Source organism: Episyrphus balteatus, chromosome 2 (assembly GCF_945859705.1).
Source record: "Episyrphus balteatus chromosome 2, idEpiBalt1.1, whole genome shotgun sequence".
NCBI classification, from domain to species: Eukaryota; Metazoa; Arthropoda; class Insecta; order Diptera; family Syrphidae; genus Episyrphus; species Episyrphus balteatus.
In genome coordinates, this window is record NC_079135.1 from 43,836,580 (window position 1) to 43,854,713 (window position 18,134).

General features: G+C 29.2%; 2 protein-coding genes across 2 annotated transcripts; both read left to right on the forward strand.

Annotated features, from left to right (window-relative positions):
- The first annotated feature begins 271 nt into the window (after positions 1-271).
- Positions 272-7,728, forward strand: LOC129911483 (nose resistant to fluoxetine protein 6-like). Its single transcript, XM_055989298.1, has 9 exons — positions 272-532; positions 600-1,023; positions 1,081-1,154; positions 1,218-1,417; positions 6,247-6,362; positions 6,426-6,818; positions 6,877-7,009; positions 7,080-7,412; positions 7,487-7,728. The coding sequence occupies exons 1-9, from the start codon at positions 289-291 to the stop codon at positions 7,625-7,627; spliced, it is 2,058 nt and encodes a 685-aa protein (XP_055845273.1). The 5' UTR covers positions 272-288; the 3' UTR covers positions 7,628-7,728.
- Positions 7,729-10,297: 2,569 nt separating this feature from the next.
- LOC129909409 (nose resistant to fluoxetine protein 6-like) lies at positions 10,298-17,562 on the forward strand. The gene is made up of 10 exons (XM_055986495.1): positions 10,298-10,514; positions 10,580-10,997; positions 15,716-15,789; positions 15,858-16,057; positions 16,127-16,242; positions 16,294-16,495; positions 16,559-16,740; positions 16,803-16,876; positions 17,075-17,331; positions 17,389-17,562. Exons 1-10 carry the CDS (start codon positions 10,298-10,300, stop codon positions 17,560-17,562), a joined length of 1,914 nt encoding a protein of 637 aa, XP_055842470.1.
- The last annotated feature ends 572 nt before the right edge of the window (positions 17,563-18,134 follow it).

Sequence of the window (18,134 nt, forward strand, 5' to 3'; positions counted from 1 at the left end):
ACTTTTGTCGTCGACTTTTGTCTTTTGCATTAATTTCCGTGTTGTTTTCAGATGTCAGGGTGTGTGGTTTAAGAGTTGTCTAAATCACATCGTATTCATGTTTTTACTTAATTTTCGGTACGTTTTTCCGAAGATTTAAATGCCTCTTCATGTTACTTATTGCAGGCTGCACCGATAACTTGCTTTGTAGATCATAGAAAATAATAATAATAGGTATTAATAAACAATAATAATTTCATCAAAATAATTTTTTTTAACTTTCAGGCAAACTTACAATTAACCACAACCATGTTGAAAATTCTGAAAACTCCACTACTGTTTTTGATCATATTCAATTGTCTACTTTTGCCGGCACAGTCACTATCACTAGAAAACCTAACAGTTTCCAGCAACTTTATACAAAATTTGTTCATGGATGAAGTTCGAAATAATTTAAAATTACTTGATATGGACATGGGAGACATTGTAAATGGATCAAAATGTATTCTTCAACTTCAAGAACTATCAAAATTTTCCCAAGAAACTTTTAAGTGTATGTTTAAATGAATTTTAAAGTTAAGAACAAGATTATAAAAACAAACAAATATTATTAAAAATAGTTTTGGATTCATGGGGAAAGTTTCCTACTGGAATTATGTCTGGGCACTTGATTGATTTTGGAAGTTATGATCAGTGTGTAGAGATTTCAACTGTTTTGATACCATCGCATGGCGTTACAAATGGAAAATACTGTTTTGCTTCATTTCCTGATTTATTGAAAAGTTTAATGAATTCGGATATGGATTCTAAAGAAGAACCATCCGATGTAGAAGAATATCAGATTTTTGGAAAAGCTTTTGAAAAGACTTTTAACCTACAAATAGGAATTTGTATACCGGAAATATGCACTCCTGAGTTTATTATTCAAATTTTACAAAAATCTATGACCTTTACTGGATTGTCTGGTCTACTTCCCGAAATAAATATTTCTGATTGTTCTGTAGCCAAGAAACCTGATTTCAGAACTATTGATATTATTGCTATGTAAGTTTTTCTAACATCATTTAACCTCACCTACTGATACTTGCTTCTTCAAAATAGAACATTTTTTTCATTTATTGGAGTCTTGATGCTTTTGAGTACACTGTATGATTTGGTGACAGCGCATTTTCGAAGTAAGATTAAAGAATTTGTTCGCCTTCTAATGGTTTCAATAATAGGACTTATTTCCTTTATAGGAAAACCTGTACCATTGCTTATATCATTTTCCGTCATAACGAATGCAGAAAAACTGTTTATGATCGATATCGAAAAATCACAGAACACTATTACGTGCTTGCCCGGAATTCGAGCGCTATCGATGTTTTGGATTATATACGGGCACAATTACTATCACTACTTTAAACTCAACATGATAAATATGTCCTATGCACTAGAGGTAAGTTGATTTTTACAATTAGTGTAAAATTAGTAACTAAAGCAATTTACATACATATTAGGGAATCCGTCCGAACAGCTCTGATTTTGATGATTTATTTTTTAAAACGTCGGTAATTAAAAATACTTAAAAGTCTATAGGTTAAAAAGTGCCAATGTTGCCGTATTGTTGTTTAAAATCAAATTATTTTTGAACAAAACCATTTTTTTTGCTTAAATTTCATAAAATAAATTATAAAAAACGATTCTCTAGGCAATTTAAGGAAAACAAAATATATGGGAGTCAGGAACAATTTTACATTGTTTAAGCGATAAATGCAATTTTCTCACAAACTGCCTTCAAACACAAAAAAAAAATTTGAACAAAACGGCAACACCTACAATATTTGCATACACGTGTTTAAAAAGACAGAATCTGATTTCTCTCTAAATTTAATCAAGAGTTTTTGAAAGAATGGTCCTCAACTCAGAATTTTGGAAAGAAAAAAACAACGTTATTCAAAATTTTTTTTTTCAAGCTTTTTCGTAGTAAAATATGAATTTATTTTAAAAAATTTTTTGGCCATAAATATTATCAGATTAATTCTGAAGAGGAAAAGGTAATATTTATTACAGTTTTGAAAAAAAAAAAAATTAAAAAATTACTTAAATAAACTTTCAACAATAAGGGCTATTGAATGAAGAAAAAATAACTTTATAATAATAATTCCTATTTTCGTGACCTTATTTTTGAATATAAATTCAATCCTAAGTGGGCTTTAGGTCTGGTTTATAATTTTTTCTATCTTGTCTCCGACGTTTCGACCGTGTTTACAGTCTTCTTCAGGGCTAATATTTAAAAAAAAATAAAAAAATTATAATAAATGCTAAAAATTTATTATCAATACTTACAGATTCTATCTTCTAATGTTAAGAATTTAATCTTAAAAATGTTAAGGTTTTGTTTGTTTTTGTTGGTTTTTATTTTTAAATATTTAAAAACTTCAAAAAATTCGAAGTCTTGAAAAAGACGTTTCAAATCATCGAAATTTCAAAATATAAAAAAAAAAAAAAATTTTATTTATTTGATAAGAAATTCAAACTTTCTTATCAAATCTAGCCTACAGAATCAAGTTGAACATAAATTCAACCTAAAATATTTCTTTGAAGAAACTGACTATAAATGTTGCTGAGCCCTTCACAATCTGTTCTTCTATTAACAGTATTGTCTGTATCTAATATATGCAACATTTCTATTAACATTCTTTTACTGTAATGTTTTTCTATCTGTAAAATATCTACGTCAGTAAAATCTGGTCTATGCCCCTCATCAATACAGTGCAAAGCTAAAGCTGTTTTTTGTGAATGTCCGCTATTTATATCGGACCTATGACCAGCTATACGATTTTTTAGTTTTTGCATCGAAGTTCCTACGTAAACTGAAGGACAATGGTTTGTCCCATCTCCTAAACATTTTATTTTATAGACTATGTTTGATTTCTCAATTTTAGAAAGTTTACCCTTCAAATTCGAAAACAATGAAGTTCTTAATATATTTGCCGACTGAAAAGCAATACGAATATTTTCTTTATTCCTAATAGGAGCATTTAAAATTCTATTTGAAAGATGGGGAATATATATAATGCTTCTATAAGAAACTTGTGTAACATTTGCTACTAAATTTGTCTGAATCAATGGGTTGAAATATTGATTCAATAATGTTATTATTATATTTAAAGGAAAGGAATTTGAAAGTAACGTATCCGTAATAATTTTAATGTTTTTTTGACGAAAGACAATGTCACTGATATCCAATACTCTATTAATAAAATTTTTTGCTGTATTAGTTATAACATGTTTAGGCTGTTTGGAATTGTAATTAATGAGACGACCAGAAGATGTAGGTTTTTTATACCAATCAAAAATTAATCGATTATTTTTTCTTATTACCAGCACATCTAAGTATGGAAGTTGACCATTATTTTCAAACTCTACTGTAAATTGAATTTTCGGATGAAAAGAATTTAAAGCATTTAGAGTTGAATCAACATGACTGGATTTGAGAATCATAAAAATATCATCAACATACTTTGTAATTATTTTTGGTTTATTTGGACTTTTATCGAAAACATTATCTAATAAAGCTTCCATTACAATGTCTGCTAATAATGGAGAAGCAGGGCTTCCCATAGGAACTCCTTGTTTTTGTTGATAAAATATATTATTATATTCCAAATAATTATTATCTATTACACAAAAACGTAATATTTCTAGGAATTTCAACTTAGGAATTCTTGAATGATTTTGAATGATATTCCAACTTTTTTTTTATGTTTTGAAATTTCGATGATTTGAAACGTCTTTTTCAAGACTTCGAATTTTTTGAAGTTTTAAAATATTTAAAAATAAAAACCAACAAAAACAAACAAAACCTTAACATTTTTAAGATTAAATTCTTAAAATTAGAAGATAGAATCTGTAAGTATTGATAATAGATTTTTAGCATTTATTATAATTTTTTTATTTTTTTAAATATTAGCCCTGAAGAAGACTGTAAACACGGTCGAAACGTCGGAGACAAGATAGAAAAAATTATAAACCAGACCTAAAGCCCACTTAGGATTGAATTTAAATAACTTTATATTTAAATGTTGAACTTAAAAATAAAAAATAAGTTAAATTTTTTTTGAAACTTCTATTAAAAAAAAGTTCTTCGAAAATGAAATACTTTTTAATTTTTTTCATAAACAACTGTAATACATATTGACATTTCCTTTTGTAATTTCTAATCATAATAAATGTGGCCGAAAAAATTTGAAAAATAAATGCATTTTAACTAGGGCTGTAAAAGTAACGACAAAATGAGTACCCGCATGTATACGTTACTTTTGATACTAGTACCCGCATCAATAATATCGTTACTCGTTACTTTCGTATGTTTCGCATTTTTCGCATATTTCGTATGTTTCGTGTGTTTCGCATGTTTCGTTACTTTCGTTACTTTCGCATGCTTCGTGTGTTTCGTACATTTGGTATATTTCATGTATTTGATACGTTTCGTATGTTTGGTATTTTAAGTATGTTTCGTACATTGGTATAAGGGTGTAAAAAATTTTTTTTGAAAAAAACCAAAAACAATTTCTATAATGTAAGCTACATTTTAAGGTCATAAACATTAAAATTAGTTGCGGAATTCTCATGTAATAAGAGTTTAAAGGTAGCTATATTGAATTTTTTCGTTTTTTTTTTTAATCAAACGTGGAAACTTTTTTGATTTTTTCAGAAATTTTTAGACAAAACTTTGGTAATTTTTTGTTTATATTCGTTCAGTAATCTTATCACAATTCTTTAGAGACCTTTATTTCAAAAGTACAACGCACAGATCTCGAAATATTAACACTTCAATACAACCATGTCGAACAATTTTTCATTTATTTTTCTATTGAGGGTGATTTTCAAACCTCGTTTTCTCTGCTTTTTTTTGTGTTGAAAATTTTGCACCGAAAATAAACTAATTTTTTGAAAAACCAAAAAACTATTGTACATTCTTAAGCTAAATATCAATACCATTAACACCAAGGCCATAAACAGATTAGTTGCGTCGTGGATATACATATTTCAGCCAAATAGAGAAAATACAAAAACGTCTCTTTTGATATTTCTGTATAAATTATCGATAACACAATGATTATTGAACCATGGCACTACTGTTTTAATCGAGACAAAAGTAAACTCCAGATAATTATCTGCAGTTAGAATTCTGACTATGGTTACGATACCGACACGAGATGCGAAATGCGACAAATTGAGTGTATCACTTCATTTCGTATCTCTTACATCGGATTTAGTATTGAAACTGGAATCGCGTCGTTACTCGTATGTTTCGTATCTCGTACGTTTCGTATGTTTCGTTACTTCAGTACCCAGTAACGAAACATACGAGTAACGATACTGTTAAGAAAGTAACGTTTCGTTACTCGTTACTGAAGTGAATACCCGCATTTTAGTAACGAATACATACGATTTGCTACAGCTCTAATTTTAACCCTCTTTAGGCACACCTTTTTTTTGCGAATTTGGTTTATACTTTTTCATGGCGCTAGAACTTTTTTGGGTCTCACTATTGTATGGAGAATCATATTTGAAATTGATGTAGAATTTTCCGAAGAATTCGAATACTGTATTTACAATTCCAAAAAAATGTATTTTCACCCTTATAAATACACTTTTCTGTGACCACTTTTCATTTTTGTCCTGCCAAATTCGCACCCGTGGTGTGCCGAAAGAGGCTTATATTACGAAAAAGTTTTAAAAAGGACATGTTAAAATTTTTTCAATAATTTTTTTTTTTCAATCTGAATTTAATTACCATTTTTTCAAAAACCCTTTCCTCAATTTACTTAATTTTAATCTTACAAATATGAATAAGCTTCTAGCTTAAATGTATATTAAAAAATAAATAAATATTGTTTTTTTTTTGTGTTTGAAGTCAATTTGTGAGAAAATTGCATTTATCGCCTAAACGGTGGAAAATTGTCCTTCACTCCTGTTTTGTTGTTTTCCTTTAGACAATTTGACATTAGTAAATGAATGAAATTTAAGCGAAAATTTTTGAAAAAAGGTTTTTTCGTTCACAAAAATCTTCAATCAAATTAAAAAAATCAAAACGGCAATTTTTAATCTATAGACTTTAAAGTATTATCAATTACCGACGTTTTGAAAAAAAAAAAAAAAAATCATCGAAATCAGAGCTGTTCGGCCGGGTTCCCTATTATTGCCATTTTTGAGCTTTAGCTACTCCACTAAGTAATGATTTCAAATTTTAAAAAACAACTATTTTCAAAATTTCAGTGGTCTAACAGCTTTCATTGTATGGGAGTTTTAATGGGAACTATATTAGTGGATTCTTTCTTTTTTCTTAGCGGATTACTTGTGGCTTGGATAGGATTTAAAGAATTGGATACAAAGTAGGTATACGAATTCTTAAAATTTTTTGTTCATTTTAATTTTGTTAAATTTTCACAATTCAGTAAAGGAAATCTAAATATTGTGTCGAAATATCGCCATCGTTACATCCGTCTTACACCAGCCCTAGCAGCCCTGGTGCTATATTACATAACATTAAACAACTACATTGGAAATGGCCCTTTAAGGTCGACATCTAAAGGCTGTGATAAAAATTGGTGGCTTACCTTACTCTACGTCCAAAACTACGATCACTCAGAAAAACTGAGCCAAGTTTGTGTTCCCCAAGCTTGGTACTTGGCGTGTGACTTTCAATTATATATTTTATCTCCCTTGGTTCTTATACCTTTATGGAAATGGGGTAAGAAGTTTATTCCTGTGATAGTTGTTCTTGCTGTCTTGTCAATTGGTTGCGTTATAGCAACTTACTATGTCAAAGGATACACCAATGTTATTGGGTGAGACTTTTGGCCATTTAATACAACAAGTGAAACAAATTTATTTTCAAAATCTTAGACTTGGTAATCCAATTGGAAATGTACCGCCAATCTATTCAAGAACACATGCTAGGTACACACCATGGCTTGTTGGGATAGTCCTTGGTTACTTCATGTACACCAATCGAAATAAGACTTTTCAAATACCAGTGGTATTGTTTTCGCTCTTTTTCACATACTTTTAGGATGAATTCAGAAAATTACCTATGCTTTTTTTGTTAGATTGTTCAACTAATCGGATGGATTGTTTCCCTTGGAACGATGTTTTTTACCATCTTTGGCCCTCATTTTTTCTTAGAATTTCCATATGATTCAACTGTTGGTATTGCAGGAGCAACTGAATCGCTAAAACATGTTGTTTGGGCATTAGCCTTATCATGGATTGTTTTTGTTTGTCACTTTGGTTATGGTGGCTTGGTGAATTATTTTCTTTCGCATCCTTTTTGGCAGCCTTTAGAACGTTTGACTTATTGTATGTATTTGGTTCATATGGCTGTACAGGAAATCAATTATAACACATCAAGAACGGATGTTTATTTTTCGGCCTATACAATGGTAATGAAGAATTTTTTTTCGTATTTTTGTTTCATTATTTCACTACTATTTACTTTCACTCGCTATATTTTCAGCTTCTTCAATTATGGACTACTCTCGGATCAACAATTTTAGCGGCAATTGTTCTAGTCCTTTCATTTGAAGCCCCAGCATTGGCAGTTGATAAGGCTATATTTGGTAAAAAGAAACCAAAGATCGATCGCGGTGATGATTGAAACGCATGAACGCTGTGCAGGCGACGCTTGAATTTCGGTTTTGCAGGGGGTCACAGCATTAACAAAACTTACCGCCCAAAAGATACAACAAATTTATCAAATTTCACAAAATATTTGTAATACAAATATTCTATCCAAATAAAATTTTATCTAGAAATCTTAGATTAAATACATAATGTATGTATGTATTATTTTATTAGAAGCATTTTTAGAAAAGAAAATTTTCAAAATCGTTACAGCCATTTTCTAACAAAAATAAATAAAAAGCCGTTCTTAAAACAGTTGGTAGACATTATGCTAAAAAACAAGATTTAAAAAAAAAACTTTTTGACTAATGAAATCGAACAGGGCCGCAAAAATCGAATGCCTTGTTCAATTTCACTAGTCAAAAAGTTTTTTTTTATAGAAATGAAAATATATATTTCTAATGGGTTTTTGTTTGCTGAGCTCGAATCAGAAGTCAGAAAAATTCTATCACATCACGTTTTTGAGATATTACCATGCAAAACATCACAAAAATATAGTGTTTTGGACGTTCAAAATTCAATATCTCAAAAACTTTTCACGTAAGAGCTATTCTAATACTAGATTCAAACTAAGAAGGTCAAAGGCCATTAGAAAAGTATAATTTAGTTTCTATGGAAAATTATTTCTCGCCAATATTACTGTCATTTACCGAAAAATCGATCTTAAAAATCGCAATCTTAAATAATAGGTTTTAATCTAAATAATTGCCTCCCAAACTTTTCAAAATTCAAAAAAATTTTTCGGTAACTTTTTTGTTTGAAAAATTTCAAATTAAATTCGTCAAAAATCCAAAAATTTACTTTTTGCTCAGAAAACATTTAAAATAGATAGAAAATTTTTTTCTGATTAAATGATTATTATTATTTTTAGTAAGACTACATTATTACATTACATTATTAAGCTTGAAGTTTTTTTTTAATTTCAAACACCTACGATTTTTTTTTTTTTATTGTAATATCAGTCATCAAACCAAAAACCATACTCTTGACTTTGACTATCAATACACGGAGAAAAAGACCATATAAAATTAAGCGGATTGCACATTAATTTAAACGGATTTCTGAATGGTTTTCTGCTAAGATGACTTGCACCTTAAATTAAGGTGACAAATCACATTAATTTCTTGAATGCACAAATTAAAAAAAAAGAACTGGCAGCCACTGGGGATGGAACCTACAACGGTTGGGTCACTATGCTTTACCATCGTGCTACCTCACTGTTGGAAATAAGAATGATAAATTGCAACTTAAGCTAAAGTGTGACTTATGCTGTGCCATTTTGAGGCAACTTTCGTTTTTCAAATAAAAAACAGACTCAATATTTTCGAAAGTACAAAGCAAATAGTCTCTCAAAAAATGAGCCTTTAATATTAATATTAAGATGTGCCTTTTTCAAATTTTCTATTTTTCATATAATTAACATGGAAAAAAATCATTTTTTTTATTATTTTGTATTAGTTTACCCAAAAAAGTCATAATTTCATTAATTTGGAACTTTAAGTTTGAATAACTTCAAATGGGTTCACTCTATGAAAAAATTTCTGAGACACTTATTGTAAAGTTACAAAAATCATAAAAAAAATGATTTTTTTCCCAAATTATTTATATGGAAAAAAAAATTATTTAGAAAAAGGCACCTCTAAATATTAATATTAAGAGCTCATTTTTTGAGAAAAAATTGAGCCTGTTTTTTATTTGAAGAACGAAAGTTGCTTCAAAATGGCACAGCCTAGTGTGACTATAATTTTAAAATTTTTATTTTTGGTCGGTTTTTTTAAGATGAACATTCACATTAAAATAAGATGAAGTTCCCCTTAAATTTAACTGAGTTTAAGTTGAATCACCTTATTTTAAGCGGAAATTTAATGTGCGTATCATCTTATTTTAAGGTGCCTTTTTTTTCTCCGTGTAGGCGTATAGGCCTAAGCTCTTTTGAAACTCCATTGGAACATTTTCCAGATTTTAGTTTTCTTCACAATTCCCCTGAAAATTATATCCCAATTATGAATGAAAATTATGAATTATGAAAAAAACATTTCATTCTAATTAAAAATGATAGGTACATAGTTCAAATGAAAACCCATTCCATAGAATCGCAACAATTTATTATTATTAGCGCCATTAACTGATATGTATACAAATAAAACTAATTTTGTTTATTATTTGTTGTGATTCATTAAAAATGTCCTACCAATCAAATCAAAATATTTTAATCAAAAATGGACTTGATATAGGTAATTTGATAGCATGTATTTAATCTAACTGAAGATTAAAGGGTATCCAAAAATCATAAATTTATAACAAGGAAAAAATAACGTTCTTTTCATTTTATTTTATTTCGTATGACTAATCTTCACAACCCATATTATAAACATTGGTGACGTTAAACTAATGGGTTCATTGTATACAATATTCCTTTTCTTATCTTCATTAAGAACTCTTGTTACTTAAAATCAATAACCGAGAATCTTATAGGCTGTTAATACCTAATAAACTGATTAAAGATAGACAGTTCAAAGAATTGGTTTTGCAGATAAAACACCCAAAAAAGTATTAAAACAAATACTTTTCAAAAGTTTTTAACATTCAATCAAAGCTTAGCGCTCAAACTATTCGATGTTAAAGATTTAAAAAAATTTTAAACATGTTAAAAATTCTGCTAGTATTTTTGATAATTTTTCAAAGTTTACTTTTGCAAACGCAGTCAAAGACTGTCATTGAAAACGTTACTGTTTCCAGTGATCTTATACAAGATTTGTTCTCTAATGAAATTGAAACGAATTTAAAATTAGCAGAAATTAAGAATGCAGATGACGAAAAATGTATTCTTCAATTGAAAAAATCTGTGAAATCTATTCAGTGTGAGTTTATAGCAGTCTTTTGAAAGTTTTGTTCAAAATTTTCATTTTGAAAATGTGTATTTTAGTTTTGGATTCGTGGGGAAAGTTTCCTTCAGGAATTCTGTCCGGCCATGTGACAGATTTCGGTAATTATGATCAATGTGTGAAAATTTCAACTATATTGATCCCATCTCATGGAGTAACCAATGGAAAATATTGTTTGGCTTCTATTCCTATGCCGTTTAAAAGTAAACTTCTTTCGGAAGAAGAAACTCCAGCATCAACAGATGGAATAGCCATATTCGGAAGAAACCTCTTACCGACGATATCGTTAAATATAAGATTAGGAATCTGTATACCCGAAATATGCAGACCCGAATTAGTAAGTAATATTCTACAAAGAGCAACAGGCAAAGTATTAAATGGTCGACTTGCCGGATCAGCAGTATCCAAATGTTCTGTAGCCAGGAAGCCTGACTTCAAGGCTATTGATATCATTGCTATGTGAGTAAATTTTTTATTTTAACTATTTATGGATAACACTGGTTAACAAAATTAAACTTTTTTTTGTTGCCGGAACAAAAAAAATACATTTCTGAAGGTTTTCGGTGTGCTGAACTCGAATCCGTACTCAGAAAAAATTAATCAGCTCCCGTTTTTGAAATATTATTATTAGAAAATGCAGTACTTCGGGCCTTATTATTTTATATAAGGTAAATTGTTTGAGAATATTTAGTAAGGGTTTTTATAAGAACTATTTTCCACCTTTTTAAATCTGTTTAAACCTTTCCGATATCTTTTTTACTCCCCGAGATATCCTCATGTTGTTTGCATATTTTATAAATTTTTAACGTCATTATCTCCTTTATGATATATGAAGCCAAAGCCACTTACTTCATTTTAAGATATCTCGGGCAATAACAAAGATATCGGAAAGATTTAAAAAGTTCTTGAAAGAAGAAAAATAGTTTTTATAGAAACGGTTACTAAATATCTTCTAACAATTTTCCTTATATTAAAGAATAAGGTCCGAAGTAGTCAAAAAAACGTTTTTTTTGCATTTTCTAACGGTAATATTTCAAAAACGGGAGCTGAACAATTTTTTCTGACCTTCAGAAAAGTATATTTTTGTTTCGGCAACAGAAGTCTTGTTAACCAGTGTAATATTTAACGTTTAATAACATAATGTATTGAATGGAAAGAAATTCAGACAAAGTGAAATTGATTTGATTAAAAATAAAGTTTTTGTTTATTTTGTAAAAGAATCAAATGAGGAATGATAGAGAATTACAAATAGAAGTATATTAGAATAAATATTTCTTATATATTCTAATATTTTATGAAACATCTAATTTTAAAATGTTTTGGTAAAAAACATTTTTTAGAGAATCGGACCTTAGATGCAAAATGATTAAAATTCAAAGGCGAAGAAAACTTTTGATAATATATTTGACTACTCAAAACATTGTTTGAGTGTACAATAACAAAAATATTTATCACCTATTGAATTGAGATTGTAAATATGATAAGTACCAATTAATTTAGCTATAAGATAATACCAAGATTTTCGATGCGATTATTTTTCAAATTGTGATTTTTTTTAAGTAATGTTTATACACTCCTGCTCAAAATTAACGCACACTTTTTTTTTCTTTAGTCATACCCCTACATCTTATTTAAAATGGCTTTTAAATTATTTGTTGTATTTTTTTGTGTTTGGTTATTATTAAGCAAGTCAGAAAAATGCTAAACTGCAACAGTATTATCAACCAAAAAAAAGATGAACCAAATTTAGCAATTTAAGGTCTGAAAACTGATATTAAAATAATTTTTGTTTTTTAAGAAAAAAAATTTTAAAAAATGGAAGCACGTGACAGTTCTTTCCAATAATTTTATTCAATACTTGGCATTGTCTCCTCTAGCGCTTATGACAACTTGGAGTCATCTATTCATTCCACGAATTAACATTTGAAGGTTTTATTGTAACTTTTCTTTCACTCCAATTTTCTGTGGATCAAGAATGCTTGGAGGTGGATTTCGGCCTCAAATGCACTTTTTTCAACATTTCCTAGACATGTTCTATTGAATTCAAATCCGAATATCTGTGTGGTCAATTCAAGGGTGGCATATTTTAATCTTGAAGATATTTTCAAACCACTCTAGCATGCATTATCGTGCATCAGACTGAACTGTGGACCAAATCTAGGGGTGATTGGAACCGCATGGTGTTCGAGGATATCAGTCAAGTATTTTTGGGTATTTAAAGTAGGTCTAGGAGAGCTCACTAACTCCGTAGGTGTTGTAAAGCAGAGTTAACTTCATGAAAATTTATGACTCATCTCTAAAAGGTTAGCGGGTTGACAGATAGACTTCAGCATATCTCTCCAAATCTTCCCCACAAACATTTTACTCCATACCTTCAATTTAAGATCACTCCTGTCTTATTTGAGAAAATAACCACGATACTGTGAGACAAAGTAATAGTAGGAATTTTCTGTAAAATAAATATGATGTGCGTTAAATTTGAGCAGGAGTGTAGTTATTTTTGTTATCTTACAACGTCTAGGTAGAAGGTAGGTATTTTATTTTGGTACTATAGATATTAGAAAAATCATAAACAAAATTAATGTGAATAGAAGCTTATCTACTCAAGTTTTACATTTTATGTGCAAATTAAGCAAACATATTTTAAACGATATTTTTTTGACATGCCAATTCAAGATTTGGTATTTTGTTTTTTTTTTTTATTTTTTTTCTTCAAATTACCATTATCTAAAATAATAATAACAGTGGTCAACAAGGTTTTTGTTACAGACACCAAGATATACTTTTCTATAGGGTTTTTGGGTGCTGAGCTCTAATCCGAAGTCAGAACAATTCTACCACATCACGTTTTTGAGATAATCCCGTTAGAAAATCGAAAATGCCGCTTTTTTACCAGTTTTCGAGATTATTTCTTAGCTTTTGGTTGTTTGTTTTAAATAAATTTGTAACGGTTTCTAATAGAACTAAATCTTGTCTTTCGAAATCCGTTTAAATCTTTTAAAAATCTCTTATCTTCTTTGAGAAATCTGAAATTGAAATCAAAGTGTTTGGTATATCTCATATTTATTTGCTTTTAATAGTAAATCTCGAAATGTTCTTTGCCAATCGCTTTCAAATTTTGACACAACGTTTCATTTACATTCCAGTAAGTTCTTATCTTGTTTTTAACAAGAAAAAAAATTATATTTTTCACTAGTAATTATTTAGTATAAGTATCTGACACGGTCACGCTTTGATGTATCTCACTGCGATTCACCACCTTCGCAATTATAAAAACTTGCAAGATTCTAAATGGAATGTTGTGTCAAAATTCGAAAGCGATTGGCAAAGAACTTTTCGAGATTCGCTATTAAAAGTAAATAAACATGAGATATACCAAACACCTTGATTTCAATTTCAGATTTCTCAAAGAAGATAAGAGATTTTTAAAAGATTTAAACGGATTTAGAAAGACAAAATTTAGTTCTATTAGAAACTGTTACAAATTTATTTAAAACAAATAACCAAAAGCTAAGAAATAATCTCGAAAACTGGTAAAAAGCGGCATTTTCGATTTTTTTAACGGGATTATCTCAAAAACGTGATGTGATAGAATTTTTTTGACATCGGATTTGAGCTAAGCACACCAAAATCCTATAGAAAAGTATACCTTGGTTTCTGTAACAAAAAAAAAAGTTTAATTTTGTTGACCAGTGAATTAACCAAAAAGCAAAAACTCAAAAAATCGATTTTTAAAAAAATTTTTTTTTGTTTGCTTCGACTGTTTTGGTATGGTATTTTTTTTTTCAATTTAAAAAAAAAAAAACATTATTCTGATAAGAAATTTAATTTTCTGCAAAAAGTGTTGAACGGAATATTTATATAAACATTTTGCTTTGTTTACGAGTTATATTGAAAAGAAAAAACTAAAAAGGGGGCTTTTGCGACCCTATCTTCAATTTCCACCAACTCATTTAGTATAACTTCGCGGTTTTATCTTCTTTTATATGAATTTTAAAGGTCCAATACAAGTTGAAATTTTGTTGAGTTTCAAGAACTCAAGTTGGCAAACTTCCGGTTTAAAAACTATCCCTAAGATAAATACTCTCATGTTTGAAATGCAATCGTTTATGTCCTTAAATCATTTGAAATTATAATAGTCGGAGAGGCGATCGTCGAGTTACGTAGGTTATAAGGTTATAGGTTATAATTGGAATCAAATAAAAGATAAGTTGATACTGAAAATGGCTTGAAAAAAACATTGTTCAATGAGTAAAACTCAATGCGATTCCCATAAGAAACTTCAGTTGCTTGGAGGCACGAGTTAGAATTACATAAGTTTGGAATTTGAAACAAAAGAAAATTTTTTTTATTTATTTCCAATTATATGAGCAATGAGCATACTAATTCCATTTTTTAATTTATTAAAATCGTTGATTTTAATGAGATTTCCTTATAAAACATATGGACAGTAAAACAATAAGGCAATCTGTTAGTTTTTAGGTGGTCATATTTTTCTCGATGTATAGTTTTATGAAATTGAGTGCTGGAATGGGCTGGACTTAAAGTTTATTTGAAGAGTAACTTTTCAAAAGAGGCTAAAATCGGATTCTGTAGTTCTGTTCTTTACATTTCAAAGCTTAATTTAATTAGCCCAAGTAAAATTAAAACAACAAATTGATCCCACAATTCGGGTTCTAAAAACTGTTGAAAACTAAAAAACTTATGAAAAATTATAATTTGCTTTTAGTTTTTTTTTTTTTTGATTTTGTAAGGAATAACAAATAGTGTTTTATTTCCTTTTAAAAAAACCACTCCTTATTTATTTTAAGAAACAAATATTTTTCTTAAAATTTTTTTTAAATAAATACAGTGGATATGAACTGAAAAAGGACATGTACAAAAGGGTACACTGTGGTGTATACGTACTTTTTGTAGTTTTATTTAAATTTATTTTAATGCATTTTAAAATGTAAACTCACCTCGGAATATGTTTGAAACATATTGATAAAAACATAACGAAGCGATGCGATGGTGCGTCTCGAGCGTTTAAGGTGGATAGGGTTATAATTGTAGGGTTGGATAGAAAATGCAAATTTCGAAAAAAATATTGAGATATTTAAAATTTTATGCAAACTTTCTATTTAACTTTTATTTTTCAATTTACATATTTTATTCAACCATCATTTTTTTTACAGAGGGTTTTGTTCTGTAATTGCTGCGCTTATGCTTTTGAGTTCACTTTACGATCTGTGGACTACACATTTTCAAAGTAAGTTTTAAAAGTTTTCTCAAAATTTAATATTAATGGGTGTATTTTTAAATCTCTCTCTTTTTTAGGAAAACCTTTACCATTACTTCTGGCATTCTCCGTCATAACCAATGGAAGAAAACTGTTCAATATTAGTTCAGAAAAATCTCCAAACTCTATCACATGTTTGACTGGAATTCGAGTATTTTCAATATTTTGGGTGATACATTGTCATAATTTCTTCATATACGCAAGTCTTAATGTTATCAACTTATCGTATGTATTAACAGTAAGTCAATACCTGTAATAATGCTATAAAAATCAAACTAATACAAAAAAAAAACTATTTCGATTTCAGTGGGCAAATAATTTTACATCTATGCCGATAATTATGGGAACTCTTTCAGTGGATTCTTTCTTTTTTCTTAGCGGTTTACTTGTAGCTTGGCTGGTTCTTAAAGAATTGGATAGAACGTATGAATCCAAAATAGACTAATTTTTTTTTTAACATTTTTATATCTTTAGGAGAGGAAAACTCAACATAGGAATGATGTATCTTCATCGTTACATCCGACTTACACCAGCTCTAGCAGCCGTGATCCTCTTCAGTATAACGATAAATAAATACATTGGAAGTGGACCAATAAGAACCCCAGCAGAAGGATGTGATAAAGGCTGGTGGCTCGTTTTACTCTATGTACAAAACTATGTTAAGAATTCTCATTTGGTAAGTTTTTCAAACATAAATAAGACAGAAAAGTTTATTGATGCATTTGTAATTTTTCTAAAGTGTATTGCTCAAGGATGGTATTTAGCCTGTGACACTCAGCTTTATGTTCTTTCTCCACTGATTCTGATCCCCTTATGGAAATGGGGTAAGAAGTTTGTTCCCGTTTTAGTAACTCTTGTCTTCTTGTCAATTGGTTGCGTTATAGCAACTTTCATAGTCGAAGGATACACCAATGTTTCAGGGTAAGTTTTTTTAATTTTCGAAAAAAAGGTCAAAAATTAATAAATTTGTATCGATCTTTTAGACTTGGTAATCCGTTAGGGCTGCTTCCACGAACTTACACAAAAACTCATACTAGATATTCCCCGTGGCTTATTGGTATTATTTTTGGATATTTAATGCACTTAAATAGAAATAAGAAGATTCGTCTGTCAATGGTAAGCTTTTATCTAGCGTATAACACTTTTTAACTGCAAAATATATCATTTTTTACTCCGAAGGCTGTACAATTAGTTGGATGGATTGCTTCGCTTGGAATAATGTTTTTCATCATCTTTAGTATTAACTTCTTCTTAGACTTTCCTTTTGATTCGAGTGTTGTTTATGCAGCGTTAAACGAATCACTAAAACGTGCCCTATGGGCCATAGCTCTAGCATGGATTGTCTTCGCTTGTCACTTCGGCTACGGTGGATTGGTGAATTCCATTCTTTCACATCCTTTCTGGCAGCCAATAGGACGTTTGACATATTCCATGTATTTGCTTCATATGCTTGTGCAGGAAATCAATTACGGAATATCAAAAACAGATGCTTATTTTTCCGACTACACAATGGTAACAGTTTCAACATTACTTATTTTTTAAATAATTAATTCAACTGAAAAATTTCAGATTCTCGAATTTTGGAAAACACTTGGAATAACTCTTTTGTCGTCAATTGTTCTATCACTTTCCTTCGAAGCTCCAATATTGGTGTTAGAGAAGGCAATATTTGGTAGAAGAAAACCAAAGTCTGACAGTACGGATAATATAATGCCATCAACATCTCAAAATAAAATAGTTTAATATGATTTAATAAAGCATTTTTGTAGTTTCTTTTTATAATACAACAGAGTTTAAATGATAGTACAAGGTCAGGAGACCTTTCCAAACAGAATTTGTTCATAATGTTTTGGAAAGTATTTTTGATTTTCAATGTTCGTACCAATTTCCAGACAAAGATTGGAAATTCGATGCATAATTTTTGAGAAAATAAAAAAAAATAAAAAATCTGACGGGGTCAAATTTCTAAAGTTCTGTTTTCCAAATTCGGCCTTCAAAAATTCTGCTTTACATAATTCTGTTTTACAAAAGTCTGGAAATAGTGAAAACCAGTTGGGAAAGTTTTAAAAAGCAACTAGCTATTCCTGTTATGAAATATATGATTTTCTCAAAAAATATAACACAACAAAAGTTTTTGCATTTAATTAACAAACAAATAAAGTTGGTAAATTAAAATAAAATTATATTTGAACCAAGAATTTAAAAAAATATTGAATTCTTTTTTTTAAAATAATGGATCTCATAGTGGAGTAACTAAAGCTCAAAAAATGGCAATATTTGGGAACCCGGGCGAACAGCTCTGATTTTGATGATCT

Coding starts and splice junctions, on each gene's coding strand:
- LOC129911483 (XM_055989298.1), top strand. CDS start 289: ATGTTGAAAATTCTGAAAACTCCACTACTGTTTTTGATCATATTCAAT. Junction 1,418..6,246: donor ATATGTCCTATGCACTAGAG/GTAAGTTGATTT, acceptor TCAAAATTTCAG/TGGTCTAACAGCTTTCATTG. Junction 7,010..7,079: donor AGACTTTTCAAATACCAGTG/GTATTGTTTTCG, acceptor TTTTTTTGTTAG/ATTGTTCAACTAATCGGATG.
- LOC129909409 (XM_055986495.1), top strand. CDS start 10,298: ATGTTAAAAATTCTGCTAGTATTTTTGATAATTTTTCAAAGTTTACTT. Junction 16,496..16,558: donor ATGTTAAGAATTCTCATTTG/GTAAGTTTTTCA, acceptor ATTTTTCTAAAG/TGTATTGCTCAAGGATGGTA. Junction 16,741..16,802: donor GGATACACCAATGTTTCAGG/GTAAGTTTTTTT, acceptor TCGATCTTTTAG/ACTTGGTAATCCGTTAGGGC.